Source organism: Muntiacus reevesi, chromosome X (assembly GCF_963930625.1).
Source record: "Muntiacus reevesi chromosome X, mMunRee1.1, whole genome shotgun sequence".
Lineage (NCBI taxonomy): Eukaryota > Metazoa > Chordata > Mammalia > Artiodactyla > Cervidae > Muntiacus > Muntiacus reevesi.
Window position 1 is genome coordinate 58,947,913 of NC_089271.1, and position 17,042 is coordinate 58,964,954.

Consider the following 17,042-nt stretch of genomic DNA (forward strand, 5'->3'; position numbering starts at 1 on the left):
TTTTCTTTGTTGGCAAATGCAAGAGAAATACTCCTGGAAAGAACATTCATATTTACTTAAAGTTCTAAGATGATGCAATAGCAGAAGGTCATTTAATAACAATATCTGGGACCCAATCTCTTTGGATTAATGACATTTCTCATATCATAAATAGCTATCTTAATGACTAAAGAGTACAATAATTGAAAAGACATTTTAGCACATAAAGTATGGTGCATACGATGGGACATAGAAAACGGTAAGAAATAAAAGAGCTTAAAAAGTATATATGTCACAAATAATTTTATGCAATATAAAGTTATGCCAATAAACTGTCATTGTGCATCCCCAAATTTTGCTCACGAGTTAATTTTTTTCTACTGCCATCACTTCATTAAGTTCTAACATTATTTTTTCTTTTTCAGTTCTAACTTTTCTATATTTGTATTTTTTTGTTTTTTATTCACATTATTAAAAAAGACATACAAATACAAAATTATGACTGTGTAAATGCAATTTAATATTTCAAAATTATTATCCAACAATACAGGTTAACAACCTTGAATTTTCACAACTCCTGAGTTTGCTGGTGAGCCCATTGTGATATCACTCTATCTGTGCACAGAGACAAAACTTCAATTATTTAAGGGCATGATTTTTAAATAATTGTTCTTAAAGCAAATTTTCTTCAGAAACCCACATTTCAATAATAATTCTATTATTTTGATGTTCCCCTTGCTTAAATTCCCAATTTTAAAAAAAAGGTTCCTAATGCACATTTTTCTTTAACAAAAATTCCTTTCATTCTTTTTTCTTTAGCAATTCTATCCAACCTCCAAAAATTGGGACTACAGTAACTCCATCTACATCCAGACAAATTTCATCAATTCTGAAAAGTAACGTTCCAAATCATATCAGACATACCTGAGGTAGAATTTCAAGGAGCTGGTGATTGTCTTAATGTCCCAGTCACTATTATGAAAATCAACATCTCCTGGGCATTTTGGATCTATTCAAGAAGAAAAAAAAATGAAAAAAGTTAATTTTTCACAAGGTACTAGATTTTACCCCTTTAAAAGAAAAATAAAGTACATTAATTAAAAGATACTCTAACCAGTTTTCACAAAATGAAAACTTTACAACAAACATGTCTTTTAGGTCTCAAAAAATTCCCTTGGATTCCATGCATGTTAAGCATGCAAGGAGCTTGGAAGTCAACTCTTTCATTCACACAAGAAGAAAAAAAAAAAAATGGAACAACCTGAAAATCAACTCCTCTTAGCTCCATCAGAGAACTGAGGTCATAGGGCAAGCTGAAGAAACAGACAAGCAGACACAGAGAATCAAAACATATAGGGCAGAAGCCCAGGAGTGGAAAAGTCCTCAGGAACCAGTGCAGGGCTATGACAACCTAATCGATAATTGGCAAATTGCTAGAGGCTCAGTGTGAACAGGCTTGAGAGTTAAAAATTTTAAGCAGGACCAGTCCTAGGGGACTCCCAAGCTTTTGGGAGTTTTACCTACAAAAGCCTTACTCACAGTGAAGATCTGAGGAAAATTCCATCATGTTACTGTAATTCTGAAAAGCCACGAAAACTAGTCATTTAAAAATATGCACAGAGCATTTCATTCCTTTTAATAAGGCCTGCCCTCAAGAGAAACTGTTTTACCAGAGCTTGACTGACCTGGGAAAGGGGAAACTCACAACTCCAGAACTAGAATGCCTCATTGTCTCTTCTAAGGGGGGAAACTGAAACACAAGTGAACAATATTTGTGAAGATCACAAGCCAGAAACACAGGTTCACTAAAATACTGAGCATTCACCCGAAGGAAACCAGAATTGAAAGAGACACATACACCTTGATGTTCACTGAAGCACTATTTACAATACCTAGGACATGGAAGCAACCTAGATGTTCATTGGCAGATGAATGGATAAGTAAGTTGTGGTACATATACACAAAGGACCACTACTTGACCATTAAAAGGAATGCATTTGAGTAAGTTCTAATGAGGTATATGAACCTGGAGCCTATCATACAGAGTGAAGTCAGTCAGAAAGAGAAACACCAATACAGTATACTAACGCATATATATGGAATTTAGAAAGATGGTAACAACAACCTTATATGCAAGACAGCAAAAGAGACACATATGTAAAGAAGAGACTTTTGGACTCTGTGGGAGAAGGTGAGGGTGGGATGATTTGAGAGAATAGCATTGAAACATGTATATTACCATATGTAAAATACATGACCAGTACAAGTTCAATGCATGAGCAGGGCACCCAAAGACAGTGCTCTGAGACAACCCAGAGGGATAGGGTAGGATTGGAGGTGGGAGGGAAGTTCAGGATGGGGGTACATAGGTATGCCTGTGGCCGATTCATATTGATATATGGCAAAAATCATCACAGTACTGTAAAGTAATTATCCTCCAATTAAAATAAATTAATTAATTAAAAAATAAAACAAAGTACTGAGACATGATTGTAGAATTATAGAATGCTACCTCCTCACAATTTACCACCACATCAACAGACTTCCTGGATAATAACACAGGAATGTGACTAAAAGAACTATTCTCAAAAATATTTAAGAAGACTCTAAGGAAAACAAAAGACAATCAATATAAAAAAAAGAAGAACACCAGAGGTAAGTTGAGCTTCTGATATGTACAGTAAAAGCAAACAAAAAACAGAGATTAAACTCTAGTCAGATAAATAAAACCTCTCACTAAAACCTGTTTATCTCAGTTCCTTTTACCCATCATGTCTGGCTTGGAATGAAAATCGTTAGAAAACACTGAAAGATGAGGGCAGTCCTAAGATGGTGGAGGAATAGGACAGGGAGACCACTTTCTCCCCCACAAATTCATTGAAAGAACATTTGAACACTGAGCAAATTCCAAAAAAAAAAACCAACTTCTGAATGCTGGCAGAGGACACCCAGAAAGGCAACCAACTGTCTTCGAAAGGAGGTAGGACAAAACATAGAAGATAAAAAGAGAGACAAAAGAGTTAGGGACAGAAATCCATCCTGGGGAGGGAGTCATAAAAGAGGAGAAGTTTCCAAACACTAGGAAACCCTCTCACCGGTTGGTCTGTGGGCAGTTTTGGAATCTCAGAGGGCAACACAACTGGGAGGAAAAATAAATAAATAAATAAAACCCACATATTACGTGCCCAGTGGAAATTCCCAGTGGAGAAATAGCGCAGACACTTGCATCGGCCACCAGCAAGCAGGGGATGAACAGGGAGGCATGGGCAGCATTGCTTAGAGTAAGGACCGGACTGAATGCCCTGAGGGCAATCTGAGGGAGTTAATGTGAAACAGCAACCCAAACTGTGGGATAGCCAGAAAGAGAGAGAAAAGAAAGAGAGAGAGAGAGAACTTTCCCATGAAAAGCCCTAACATAAAGCACTGCCAGGCCCCTCACAGAACAAAGGACTGAGAGAATACCAGAGGAGAGCTAGCTGGAAGCGGGCTGGCCCATACCCTGCCAGAGGCAGGCGGATGGCAGCCAGAGCCGGAGGGGCAAACTCAGTCCCAGAGATGGCATCCTCCACCAAACTGAGAGGCTCCCAGTGGCCAACCAAGTCTTCCTGGGATCCTGGATGGATGACATCCACTCGGAGGATTGCAGCCAGAGATCAGCTCCCCAGAAGAGACACACAGCACACCTGAGGGCGCACCCAGGAAACTGAGCAGCTGGGACAGGGGAGGTGACAAGATGCACTGCACCTAAGGAGAGTGCTCTCACCAAGTACCTGGTTGCCTGAGCTGCTCGGACTGGGAAAGGGGACAAAACGAAGGTCCAACCAAGTCTGCACCTTTGTGGACTACCCAAAAACCTGAACCTGAGTGAGTTAGACCTGGGAAATGCACGCAACCCAGGGCCCGCATTAGATAGTTCCCCTGCAGAATAACCTGGAGCCTAAGCAGTGTAGACTGGGAAAGCACACACACCTTGGGCGGGGGCAAACCCAGTGTGGCCGAGACACTGCAAACACTCCCCACACACGCCAGGGATATTTATTTGTAGGGTTCCTCCCTCCCCACAGCATGACTGAACAAGTGAGCCTAATTAAGTGACCACCTTCTCCCCCTTGTGCCAGGGCAGAAATTAGAAACTGAAGAGACTTGAAAACAGAAGAAGTCAAAATAAACAGAGGGAACTACTTTGGAAGTGACAGGTACAACAGATAAAAACCCTGTAATTAGCACTGACTACATTGGAAGGGGTCTACAGATCTTGAGAAGTATAAGCTGGAACAAGGAACTATCTTAAACTGAACAAACCCCACACTGCCTGCAACAGCTCCAGAGAAATTCCTAGATATATTTTTACTATTATCATTTAATTTTTTTATGTTTTTATTTTTAAGTCCTCTATTACTCCTTTAATTTTCATTTCTATAGTCTACTATTACCTTGCAAAAAAGAGACTCTATGTATAAAGCAAACTTCATATATATTTTTTATAATCTTTGTGATTTTGTTTTGTTTTGTGTTTTTTTCTTTTATTTTCAGTGGGTTTTGTCATACATTGATATGAATCAGCTATAGAGTTACACGTATTCACCATCCCAATCCCCCCACCCACCTCCTTCTCCACCCGATTCCTCTGGGTCTTCCCAGCCCACCAGGCCCGAGCACTTGACTCATGCCTCCCACCTGGGCTGGTGATCTGTTTCACCATAGATAATATACATGCTGTTCTTTCGAAACATCCCACCCTCACCTTCTCCCACAGAGTTCAAAAGTCTGTTCTGTACTTCTGTGTCTCTTTTTCTGTTTTGCATATAGGGTTATCGTTACCATCTTTCTAAATTCCATATATATGTGTTAGTATACTGTAATGTTCTTTATCTTTCTGGTTTACTTCACTCTGTATAATGGGCTCCAGTTTCATCCATCTCATTAGAACTGATTCAAATGAATTCTTTTTAATGGCTGAGTAATATTCCATGGTGTATATGTACCACAGCTTCCTTATCCATTCATCTGCTGATGGGCATCTAGGTTGCTTCCATGTCCTGGCTATTATAAACAGTGCTGCGATGAACATTGGGGTGGACGTGTCTCTTTCAGATCTGGATTCCTCAGTGTGTGTGCCCAGAAGTGGTATTGCTGGGTCATAGGGCAGTTCTATTTCCAGTTTTTTAAGAAATCTCCACACTGTTTTCCATAGTGGCTGTACTAGTTTGCATTCCCACCAACAGTGTAAGAGGGTTCCCTTTCCTCCACACCCTCTCCAGCATTTATCATTTGTAGACTTTTGGATGGCAGCCATCCTGACTGGCGTGTAATGGTACCTCATTGTGGTTTTGATTTGCATTTCTCTGATAATGAGTGATGTTGAGCATCTTTTCATGTGTTTGTTAGCCATCTGTATGTCTTCTTTGGAGAAATGTCTGTTTAGTTCTTTGGCCCATTTTTTGATTGGGTCATTTATTTTTCTGGAATTGAGCTGCAGGAGTTGCTTGTATATTTTTAAGATTAATCCTTTGTCTGTTGTTTCATTTGTTATTATTTTCTCCCAATCTGAGGGCTGTCTTTTCACCTTACTTATAGTTTCCTTTGTTGTGCAAAAGCTTTTAAGTTTCATTAGGTCCCATTTGTTTATTTGTGCTTTTATTTCCAATATTCTGGGAGGTGGGTCATAGAGGATCCTGCTGTGATTTATGTCGGAGAGTGTTTTGCCTATGTAAGAAATCATACATTTGACTTTAAAAAGATCAACAACTCAATTTAAAAAATGACAGAGGACATGAATAGAGATTTTTCCAAAGAAGATATACAGATAGCCACAGGCACATGAAAAGATGTTCAACATCACTGATCATTAGGGAAATGTAACTCAAACGAGCTACAATGAGCTAACACCACACATCAGTCAGAATGGCTATTACCAAAAAGACAAGAAATAACAAGTGTTGGTGAGGACATGGAGTAAAGAACCCTCATTAACTGTTGGTAGGAATCTATACTAGTGTAGGCTCTAGAAAACAATATGGAGATCCCATAAAAAATTGAAAAACTACCTTACAATCCAGAAATTCCACTCTGAATATTTATGTGAAAAAAAATGAAAATACTAATTCAAAAAAAATATATGGATCATATGTGCAGCTTTATCTACAATAGCCAAGATATGGAGGTTCAACTTAAGTGTCTATAGATAGATGAATGGATAAAGAATAAGTGGTATAGATACACAGTGAAATACTACTTAGCCATGAAAAGAATGAAATCTTCCTATTTGTCACAACTTGGAAGGACCTAGAGGGTATTATGTTAAGTGATATAAGTAAGACAAAGAAACACAAATACCATATGATTTCACTTATATGTGGAATTTAAAAAATGCAACAATATAACCAAACAAAGAGGTCATTTATCGGTGGAGTGGTAGTTGAGGGGAGGAGAGAAATAGGTAAGGGAGATTAAACTGTCAGATACATTATAAAATGTATAGTATGGGGAATATAGTTAATAATTATATAATATCTTTGTAAGCTGACAGATGAAAACTATACTTATCTGGTGATCACTTTGAAATGTAAAGAAATATCAAATTACTATTTTGTGTACCAGGAACTAATACAGTGTTGTAGGTCAACTGTACTTCAAAAACACACAAATTCAGAGAAAAAGAGATCAGCCTTATGGTCACCAGAGACAGGGCATGGGGGAAAGGGAGAACTAGATGAAGGTGGTCAAAGCTATAAACATCTAGTTAGAAGATCGATAAGTACTTGATATGTAATTTACAACATGACAAAGATAATTAACTCTGTTGTATGTTATATATGAAAGTTGTTAAGAGAGTAAATTTTATTTTCTACTTTTTTTACACTGTATTTAAATGAGACTATGGATTTTTACTAACCTTATTGTGGTAATCATTTCATGATATAATTAAGTCAAATCAGGCTTCCCAGGTGGCACAAGTGGTAAAGAACCTGCCTGCCAATGCAGGAGACATGAGAGATGCAAGTTCATTCCCTGGGTTAAGAAGAATCCCCGGAGGAAGCCATGGCAACCTATTCTAGAATGCTTGCAAGGAGAATCCCATGGATACAGAAGCTTGGCAGGCTACACTCCATGGGGTTGCAAAAGAGTGGGACATGACTGAAGTGACCGAGTATGTAAGTTAAATCATTATTCTGTATACTTTAAACTTCATTTCAGTCGTTCAGTCATGTCAGACTCTTTGTGCCCCATGGACTGCAGCACACCAGGCTTCCCTGTCCATCACCAACTCCCAGAGCTTGCTCAAACTCATGCCCATCGAGTCAGTGATGCCATTCAACCATCTCATCCTCTGTTGTCCTCTTCTGCCTTCAGTCTTTCCCAACATCAGGGTTTTTTCCAATGAGTCAGTTTTTCACATTAGGTGGCCAAAGTATTGAAGTTACAGCTTCAGCATCAGTCCTTCCAATGAATATTCAGGACTGATTTCTTTTAGGATTGACTGATTTGATCTCCTTGCTGTCCAAGTGACTCTCAAGAACCTTCTTCAATACCACAGTTCAAAAACATCAATTCCTCAGCACTCAGGTTTTTTTATGGTCCAATTCTCACATCCATACATGACTACTGGAAAAACCATAGTTTTAACTAGATGGACCTTTGTCAGTAATGTCTTGCCATTTAATATGCTATCTAGGTTTGCAATAGATTTTCTTCCAAGGAGCAAGCATCTCTTAATTTCATGGCTACAGTCACCATCTGCAGTGATTTTACCCAAGAAAATAAAGTCTCTCACTGTTTCCATTGCTCCCCCATCTACTTACTATGAAGTGATAGGACTGGATGCCATAATCTCTGTTCTTTGAACGCTGAGTTTTAAGCCAGGTTTTTCACTCTCTTCTTTCACTTTCACCAACAGGTTCTTTAGTTCCTCTTCTCTTTCTGCCATAAGAGTGGTGTCATCTACATATCTGAGCTTACTGATAGTTCTCCCGGCAATCTTGATTCAAGCTTGTGCTTCATACAGTCTGGCATGTCACATGATGTACTCTGCATATAAGTTAAATAAGCAAGGTGACAGCATACAGCCTTGACGTACTTCTTTCCCAAATTTGAACTAGTCTGTTGTTCCATGTCCAGTACTAACTGTTGCTTATTGACATGCATACAGATTTATCAGGAAGCAGGTAAGGTGGTCTGATATTCCCATCTGTTTAGAATTTTCCACAGTTTATTGTGATACACAAAGTCAAAGGATTTGGCGTTGTCAATGAAGCATAAGTAGATGTTTTTCTGGAATTCTCTTGCTTTTTCTATGATCCAACAGATGTTGGCAATTTGATCTCTGCTTCCTCTGCCTTTTCTAAATCCAACCTGAACTGATTAAGTTATCAGTTAATGTATTGCTGAAGCCTAACCTGGAGATTTTTGATCATTACATTACTAGCATATGAGATGAGTGCAACTCTGCAGTAGCTTGAACATTTTTTGGCATTGCCTTTCCTTAGAATTGGAATGAAAACTGACCTTTTCCAATCCTGTGGCCGCTGCTGAGTTTTCAAAATTTGCTGGCATTTTCAGTATAGCACTTTCACAGCTTCATCTTTTAGGATTTGAAATAGGTCAGCTGGAATTTTATCACCTCCACTAGCTTTGTTCGTAGTAATGCTTTCTAACGTAAATTGACTTCACATTCCAGTATATCAGGCACTGGGTGAGTGACCACACCTTCACGGTTATCTGGGTCATTAAGATTTTTTGTATAGTTCTTCTGTGTATTCTTGCCACTTTTTCTAAATATCTTCTCCTTCTGTTAGGTCCATACCATTTTTGTCTTTTATTGTGCCCATCTTTGCATGAAATATTCCCTTGGTATCTCCAATTTTCTTGAAGAAACCTCTTGCCTTTCCCATTCTATTGTTTTCCTCTATTTCTTTCCATTGATCCCTGTGAAAGGCTTTCTTATCTCCCCTTGCTATTCCTTGGAACTCTGCATTCAGTTAGGTATAGCTTTCCTTTTCTCCTCTGTCTTTTGCTTCTCTTCTTTTCTCAGATAATTGTAAGGCCTCCTCGGACAACCATTTGTCTTTTTACATTTCTTCTTCTTGGGGATTTTTTTTTTATTTATTTTTATTAGTTGGAGGCTAATTATTTTACAATATCACCACCTCCTGTACAATGATATGAACTTCTGTCCATAGTTCTTCAGGCACTCTGTCGATCAGATCTAATCCCTTGAATCTATTTGTCACTTCCACTGTATAAGGGATTTGATTTAGATCACACCTGAATGGCCTAGTGGTTTTCCCTACTTTCTTCAATTTATGTCTGAATTTTCAAAAAGGAGTTCATGATCTGAGCCACAGGCAGCTCCTGGTCTTGATTTTGCTGACTCTATAGAGCTCTTCCATCTTCTGCTGCAAAGAATATGATCAGTCTGATTTCTGTATTGGCCATCTGGTTTTGTCCATGTGTAGAGTCGTCTCTGTGTTGTTGGATGAGGGTGTTTGCTATGACCAGTGCATTTTCTTGGCAAGACTCTGTTAGCCTTTGCCCTGCTTCATTTTTTACTCCAAGGCCAAAGTTGCCTGTTACTCCAGGTATCTCTTGACTTCCTACTTTTGCATTCCAGTCCCCTATGATGAAAAATACACCTTTTTTTGATGCTATTTCTAGAAGTCCTTATAGATCTTCATTGAACCATTCAGCTTCAGTTTCTTCGGCATTAGTGGTTGGTGGATAGACTTGGATTATGTGATATTGAATGGCTTGTCTTGGAAATGAACAGAGATCATTCTGTCATTTTTGAGATTGCATCCAAGTACTGCATTTTGGACTCTTGTTTACTATGAGGGCTACTCCGCTTCTTCTAAGGGATTCTTGCCAACAGTAGTAGATATAATGGTCATCTGAATTAAATTCACCCATTCTGGTCCATTTTATTTCATGGATTCCTAAAATGTGGATATTCACTCTTGTCATCTCTATTTGACCACTTTCAATTTACCTTGATTCATGGACCTAACATTCCAGGTTCTTATACAATACTGTTGTTCTCAGCATTGGACTTTACTTCCATCAACAGTCACATCCACAAACTGGGCATTGTTTTGACTTTGTCTCAGCCTCTTCATTCTTTCTGGAGCTATTTCTCCTCTGTTCTCCAGCAGAATATTGCACACCTACCGACCTGGGGAGTTCATCTCTCAGTGTCATCTTTTTGTCTTTTTATACAGTTCATGGGGTTCTCAAAGCAAGAATACTGAAGTAGTTTCCTATTCCTTTCTCCAGTGGACCACGTTTTGTCAGAACTCTCCACCATGACCCCTCCATCTTGGGTGACCCTACATGGCATGGCTCATAGTTTCATTGAGTTAGACAAGGCTGTGATCCAAGTGATCAGTTGGGTCAGTTTTCTGTAATTGTGGTTTCCATTTTGTTTGCCCTCTGATGGGTAAGGATAAGAGGTTTGTGGAAGCTTCCTTATGGGAGAGGTTGGCTGTGGGGGAATATTGGTCTTGCTCTGATCCAATATTCTGTTGATGTGTGGGGCTGTGTTCCCTCCCTATAGTTTGGCCTCAGGCCCAATTACCGTAGGGGTAGTGGTGTTAATCTCGACCTCCTTCAAAAGGGCTTATGCCAGGACCGTTGTATTCAGTGTCTCTGACTCCATGGCAGGCCATGTTGACCCCCATCTCTGTTGGAGATTCCTGGACACTCACAGGCAAGTCTGGCTCAGTCTGTTGTGGAGTTGCTGCTACTTTCTCCTGGGTCCTGGTGCATACAAGGTTTTGTTTGAGTCCTCCAAGAGTCTGTTCCTCCAGTCCTGTGAAAGTTCTGTAATCAAATTACACTGGCCTTTAAAGTCAAATTCCCTGGGAGTTCTCAGCCTCTTTGCTGGATCCCCGGGTTGGGAAATCTATTGTGGGTCCTAGAACTTTTGCAACAGTGAATGAACTTCTTTGGTATAATTGTTCTCCAGTTTGTGGGTTATCTGCTTGGTGGTGCTATGGTGGGGCTCACATGCTGTGCCTCCCAGGTCTGCTGCAGCCAGAGCCCCTGTCCCCACAGAAGGCCCCTGCTCACCCATATCTCTGCAGGAGACACTCAAACACTCAAAGTCAATTATATCTCAATAAAAATGGAAGGAAAAATAGTTATTTTGAATTGAGATATTATTTACATATGAAATAGACACCATATTTTAAACAATTAGTACAAATTATCATGTAAACTGCCTCATTAATAATTTATTATATTACATATTCAGTTCAGTTCAGTCACTCAGTCATGTCCAACTCTGCGATCCCATGAGTAGCTGAGGCATTCAATTTAGACATTCTTAAAATCATAGACTTTTAGATGGTTAAATAAAAGTTTATGATTTTAAAAATGTCTAAGTTGAATGCCTCAGCTACATATCATTTAAATCAGATATGGGTAAGATAATTCATCCTGAGGCAACGTGCTCCCCAGCTGGCAACCTGTGAAAACAAGTTAGGTGCTTCCAAAATAGAAATATGGGACAGGCATAGAACAAACACTCTCACTCTAAAAGACAGAAATAGAAAAATTGAAAGGTGGTACTAGTATTGATCAAGTCCCAAATCTTAAGGCCAGTTTGAGTGGGGATCCTGCCTTCTAGACATATTTGGTAGTGGTCAGGTCCCCAAAGCTTTGGACAGCCCTGCTCCCATGATTTGGTTGGCACAGCCTATTCAGCAGCTCTCTTGGGTTAGAGTTCAGGGCAGGTGACTCTCCAAGGCTGGAACTGCATACATGTGGTTTTACAAGACTGGGGTAATGGAGGCAACCCCATCCCCACAGCACCACTGGGCACTGGACCAGTGGGGGAAATCTGTGGTGGCCATGCCTTCACAATAGTCCCTTGTTTCCATCTACCAACATGCATGTGAAAGTAATCATATCTCCACAGCTCTTGCACTCTGCATGCTGGCACTTGCATTGGTGCCCACAAAGTTTAGTGCCTGTGCCCTCCAGAGGGGCAACCACTTCAAGCCTATGCCTATGCTTCTCCTGATATAATCCTTTTCTCTCAGAAGGGTGTCTGGCATATAGTAGGTAAATTTCATTCTTTTGCACTAAGTAAAGGCAAAAAATTCCTGGCTACAGAATCAGCACTTCAATTGCTTGCATGAAAATATCTTCCTGTATAAATTGGTAACTGGTCTATTCCGAAGCTTACTGCAGCTTTATTCATGTAAAATCTTGGCCCTGTCCAAGACCTGTCTATTCTCAGTGAAAGTAAAGTGACCACCAATTTAGCCATGTGTCCTATTCAGGCTTCTTAATTTTCATAAGAATCTATCAATCCCAATTTCAGCTCATTTGATTGTAAAGCATGTGCATCTGCATGTAACTGACATGGTTAGGATTTTTGCATTCCAATTATTTCTCAGAGAATGACAATTTCAGCTTTATATCAGCTAATTTTTATAAATAACTTTGTGACAAGGTAGTATTTACAGAGAGTTATTAGAGAAACATGCAGTCAAGATACTCAAGTGACTGAAATTTTCCTTTCTATCCAAACTACCCTCTGAATCTGTGGTTAACCACAGCAGTGATGGTTGGAGTAATTCTTCTCTTTTCTACTCATTTGGACCTGAAATTTTTGAGCAAGAATTTAAACCAGTGTCTTACAAACTCAAATTTGACTCCTCCATGTCTATAATGCAATCAAAGCAACAAACTGAAAAGTTATTAGATCTAGCAAAAGCCAATGTAGTTCAAAAGAAGGGAGACACCACTCTGAAAAATCAGAATACAAGGGTTCCTCTGAAAAAAAAAAAACTTGCAAGAAATAGAAAGTTTTCAAATTTCGGTGATAAGTTGTCAATATGATGAAAGGTGACTTCAATAAAACTCAAATACTAATGAAGATAAAACTTATTCTTAGCCTAGGGATAGAAGATAAATAAAGATTTACAATGATGTGCTGGTAAATGTTTAATGACCGAGTTGCCTGGGGAAGGAGGCGAGCCTTGATTTGCAACATATATCAACTTCTGTGATGTGGGGCCAATTCCAAGTTACCACATAATTTCAATAAACTTGAGAAATAATGTGCACAATCAGGTCTCATGAGCCAGCATGTGCTCATCCAGTACACCATTGAATCTGTCTCGAATGATCAGTTGATATCACAGTTAAAGCTTAAGGTCAGAAGCCAAAAAGGAATCCCTCTTTGCTGTTGTTCAGTCACTAAATCACATCTAACTCTTTGCAACCCCATGGGCTGTAGCATGCCAGGTCTCCCTCTCCCTTTCCCAGAGTTCAACCAAATTCATATCCATTGAATTGGCGATGCCATCCAACCATCTCAACCTTCTTTTATCATTACTACTTATCATTGGATCAGAGTGTTTTGAACAATGATTCTCAAATCTAGCTTCTAGAAATTTCTCGAGAAGCTTTTAAAAAAAGAATGCCCAGTTTTCCATTCTATGTAAATTAATCAGAAACTCAGGAGGTGAGTTTTGGTTATTTCCTAAAGTCTCCAGATGATTTTAATGAATGGCAAAGAGAGTGAATATCTAGGATGTGTAATGTAATTAAACAAGAAAGGGAACTTAAAGCTGTTGGAAAGGAGACAAAGTAACATTTATTTATCTAAGATATAAGTTTCTCTCTGAAAAACGCAAGATAAACAATAAAGAAAAGTTGTTAAAATTCACAGGAAACCTTCTTAAAATCCCTGGTCAGAAAGTAAAGATATGAGAATTATAAGCATCTTAAATACTAGCAGTAATCAATTCAAAAGTTTATTAGGAAAAATGGCACACTGTACATGTGTTTGTTATTTATACAATCAAGCCTAGGAATAAATATGCATATACATTTAGGACTTATCTAGAAAAAAGTCCAAAATATAAAAAGAAAACTGCATACATGAAAACAAATACTGTGATTTTGGACATACAGACTAAATATTGAAAAGTTATCAACTTGACTCCAATTAAGTTTGAAATTTAACATGATTCAAATAAAAATGTCAAAAAGCTTCTGTTTTCTGGAACATGATAAAAAGTTTATGTGGGACAATCAGTGGGCAAAAATGGCTGAAACATTTTTTCAAAGAATAATATGTAGGGAGAATTTGTGCTACTTGATAAGAAAATGATTAATGATGCTCCAACAGTAACAAGGTCATACTAGTACAAGAATAAGTGGGAAAAGTGAAGAGCTCATGAAAAGATCATCATGTAAATATAAGAACTTAATACACAATAAGTTCAGTCACTCAGTCGTGTCCGACTCTGGGACCCCATGGACTTCACCATTTCAGGCTTCCCTGCCCAACACCAACTCCCAGAGCCTACTCAAATCCATGTCCATTACTTCAGTAATGCCATCCAAGCATCTCATCCTCTATCGTCCCCTTCTCCTCCCACCTTCAATAATACACAATAAAACATTATAAATTATTGAATAAAGAAGACATGTTCAATAAGTGGAGCATAAAAAATTAACAATTTGGAAAAAAATTAAGTTAGATTCCTATTTTACAATCAAACAATATAGTTAATTTCCAATTAACAGAAGATTTAAAATGTAAAAAAAAAAAATAACCATTCAATTCACAGAAAACACAAACGAATTTTTACAGGCTCTTGGTTTTGGAATGGCATTCTGAGTATGTCTCACTCCCCTCCTGCTATTGCAGAACCCCTTACCCTGTTTCAGGTGCTTCCCTGGTGGCTCAGAGGGTAAAGCATCTGCCTGCAATGCAGGAGACCTAGGTTTGATCCCTGGGTGGGGAAGATACCCGGGAGAAGGAAATGGCAACCCACTCCAGTATTCTTGCCTGGAAAACCCCATGGATGGAGAAGCCTGAAAGACTACAGTTCATGGGGTTGCAAAGCGTTGGACATGACTGAGCGACTTCACTTCACTCTGAGTATGTTAGAAAATTAAGTTTTGTATGCACCCTGGAGCATGTCATGAATATACTGCAAAGTTGGCAAGGTCTAGAAATTGACACAGAAATGACCACTTGAGAGATATAATGGGGGTCATGATTTGATGAAGAACTTTTACTAAAACTATGCATCCCCAAAATGAGCCTATAGTCAGGTGAAAAACTACATCAGAGTCATTTGGGAAGCTTTGTGAAATACAGATTCCTGTATCTCAAGACAAGAGATTTTTTCATCAGGTCAGGGATTAAGCCTGGAAGGTTTTGTTTTGATTTTTAATAACAGCTTCTCACATGTAATTCTAGGATGAGCCTGTTTTCCTATTGTGTAATATGATAGACAGGGCTTCCCTGGTGACTCAGCAGTAAATAAACTGCCTCTCAATATAGGAGACATGGGTTCAATTCCTGAGTTGGGAAGATCCCCTGGAGAAGGAAACAGCAACCCACTCTAGTACTCTTGCCTGGGAAATCCCATGGACAGAGGAGCCTGGTGGGCTATAGTCCATGGGGTCTAAAACAGTCAGACACAACAATGACTAAACAACAACAAAAGCAACAACAATATGAAAGATAATAAGATTGGGAGTATAAATAATCATATCTCGGTCAAAGTTCTAAAAACCACTCCAAATGAGGGCATAATGATTTTTCCCCTCACATTTAGAGGTAAAAATCCCCAAACAAAAACACAAGAACAAAAACACACCTCCCCAAATAACAAGAAGGTTACAGTGGTTCCTCTAAAACACCAGAGTCATGCCAGAGTACAACAATTAATGAAGAAAATATTAGTAACATGATATTACTATGAAAATTCTGGTTGCATTAATAGTAAGATAAGCTGGGATTACTTGCAGTTGATGAAACTGACAGAGTGAGAGAAAGAAAAGATAAGTGACTAACAGAAAGTGGACAGAAAAATAACCTATGGGGCTCTGACACAAGTCGTAAATGCAGTAATGACTAGTGTGAAGATTGATCAATTTCACCAAGTTAGACTCTTGCCAGCTCATGCTCTTGCTTATCCCTCTTCCTTAGTTATAAAACCCAGGGATGACAGACTAAAGGATAGCTGAAATAAAGGTCACTTTTTCTTTTGTTGTTGCTATATGTGTGTGTCTCAAGTACAGTGATAAAAGACAATACAACCATAGGAGAACAAATGCTATAAACTATGACTGCAGTAGACCTTCAAATATTTAATAACTATTAATGCCATATGGTTCCATCAATAAGCAGAGGTGCTGGCTGTAAACATCAGAAATAGCCAGGCTGATGCACCTCAGCTATTTCAGACCTGGTTCCTGCTATATATATAGAAGAGGGGCATGTTATCTGAAGAAAAGGTAGAAGCTAACTTAGCAGATTAAAATAACTCCATATGTGACCTATTGGTTCTCCCTGGATTCAAATTATATCAAGATTGCTAAAAATATTTATAACCTTGAGGCAGTAATTCTACTTTGGCAAATCTATGCAAAGTATACATTAGAATTAACTCATCCACAAATTATGTAATCACAAAAAAGGTGACAAATGAAATGCTCAATAAGAAGGACATTATCTGATAAATTTTGGTTATTTTATCTATCATAATATTATGCAGCCATTAAAATATTTATAAAGAATTTTTAATCATATGGGAAATGCTTATGTCAAGGTAATAGTGGTCATGAAAAATCTAAATCTCCCTACACATCTTCCATAAAACAACATGGAAGCACTAGAAATACCTAAAAGTACACAAAGTCATGCCCTCCACATAAAAACACAGAAAACACCCAAATTCCAAGTTAACTGTAACTAGGAAAGTGAACACTAAATCCTAGTGAGATATCACTCAGTCTCTGTCCACAAATCTTTGCAGGAAGCAAGGGCAATCCTGGTAGAAGTTCATTCATGAGAAAGAAAGAGGGCTAGAGGCCTAAGATTAATTTAAAGCCAGTACCAGAAAGACAGTCTATACAAAGTATGAAAATACTGAAAAACAGTCAGGTAGATCAGAGCACTTAGGGAAAGGTGTTCTAAGCAGTATTCAAAAGGCAGTCTTTGAAAGGTATTGCTTCTAAGAAAGAGGGAGGCAAAAAGTAAGGAAAAACACCCTTAGAAGGTTGAGCGGACAAAAGAAAGTGAGACAAAGAGG

At 38.6% G+C, this 17,042-nt stretch overlaps 1 protein-coding gene across 7 annotated transcripts in view; it reads right to left on the bottom strand.

Annotated features, from left to right (window-relative positions):
* OPHN1 (oligophrenin 1) overlaps positions 1-17,042 on the bottom strand; it is a 734,952-nt gene that overhangs the window by 292,174 nt on the left and 425,736 nt on the right. For all 7 annotated transcript variants that reach the window (XM_065915121.1, XM_065915123.1, XM_065915118.1 and 4 more), the window contains one exon: positions 904-988. In XM_065915121.1, coding sequence (XP_065771193.1) covers positions 904-988 — 85 coding nt within the window. The remainder of the gene's footprint in view (positions 1-903; positions 989-17,042) is intronic.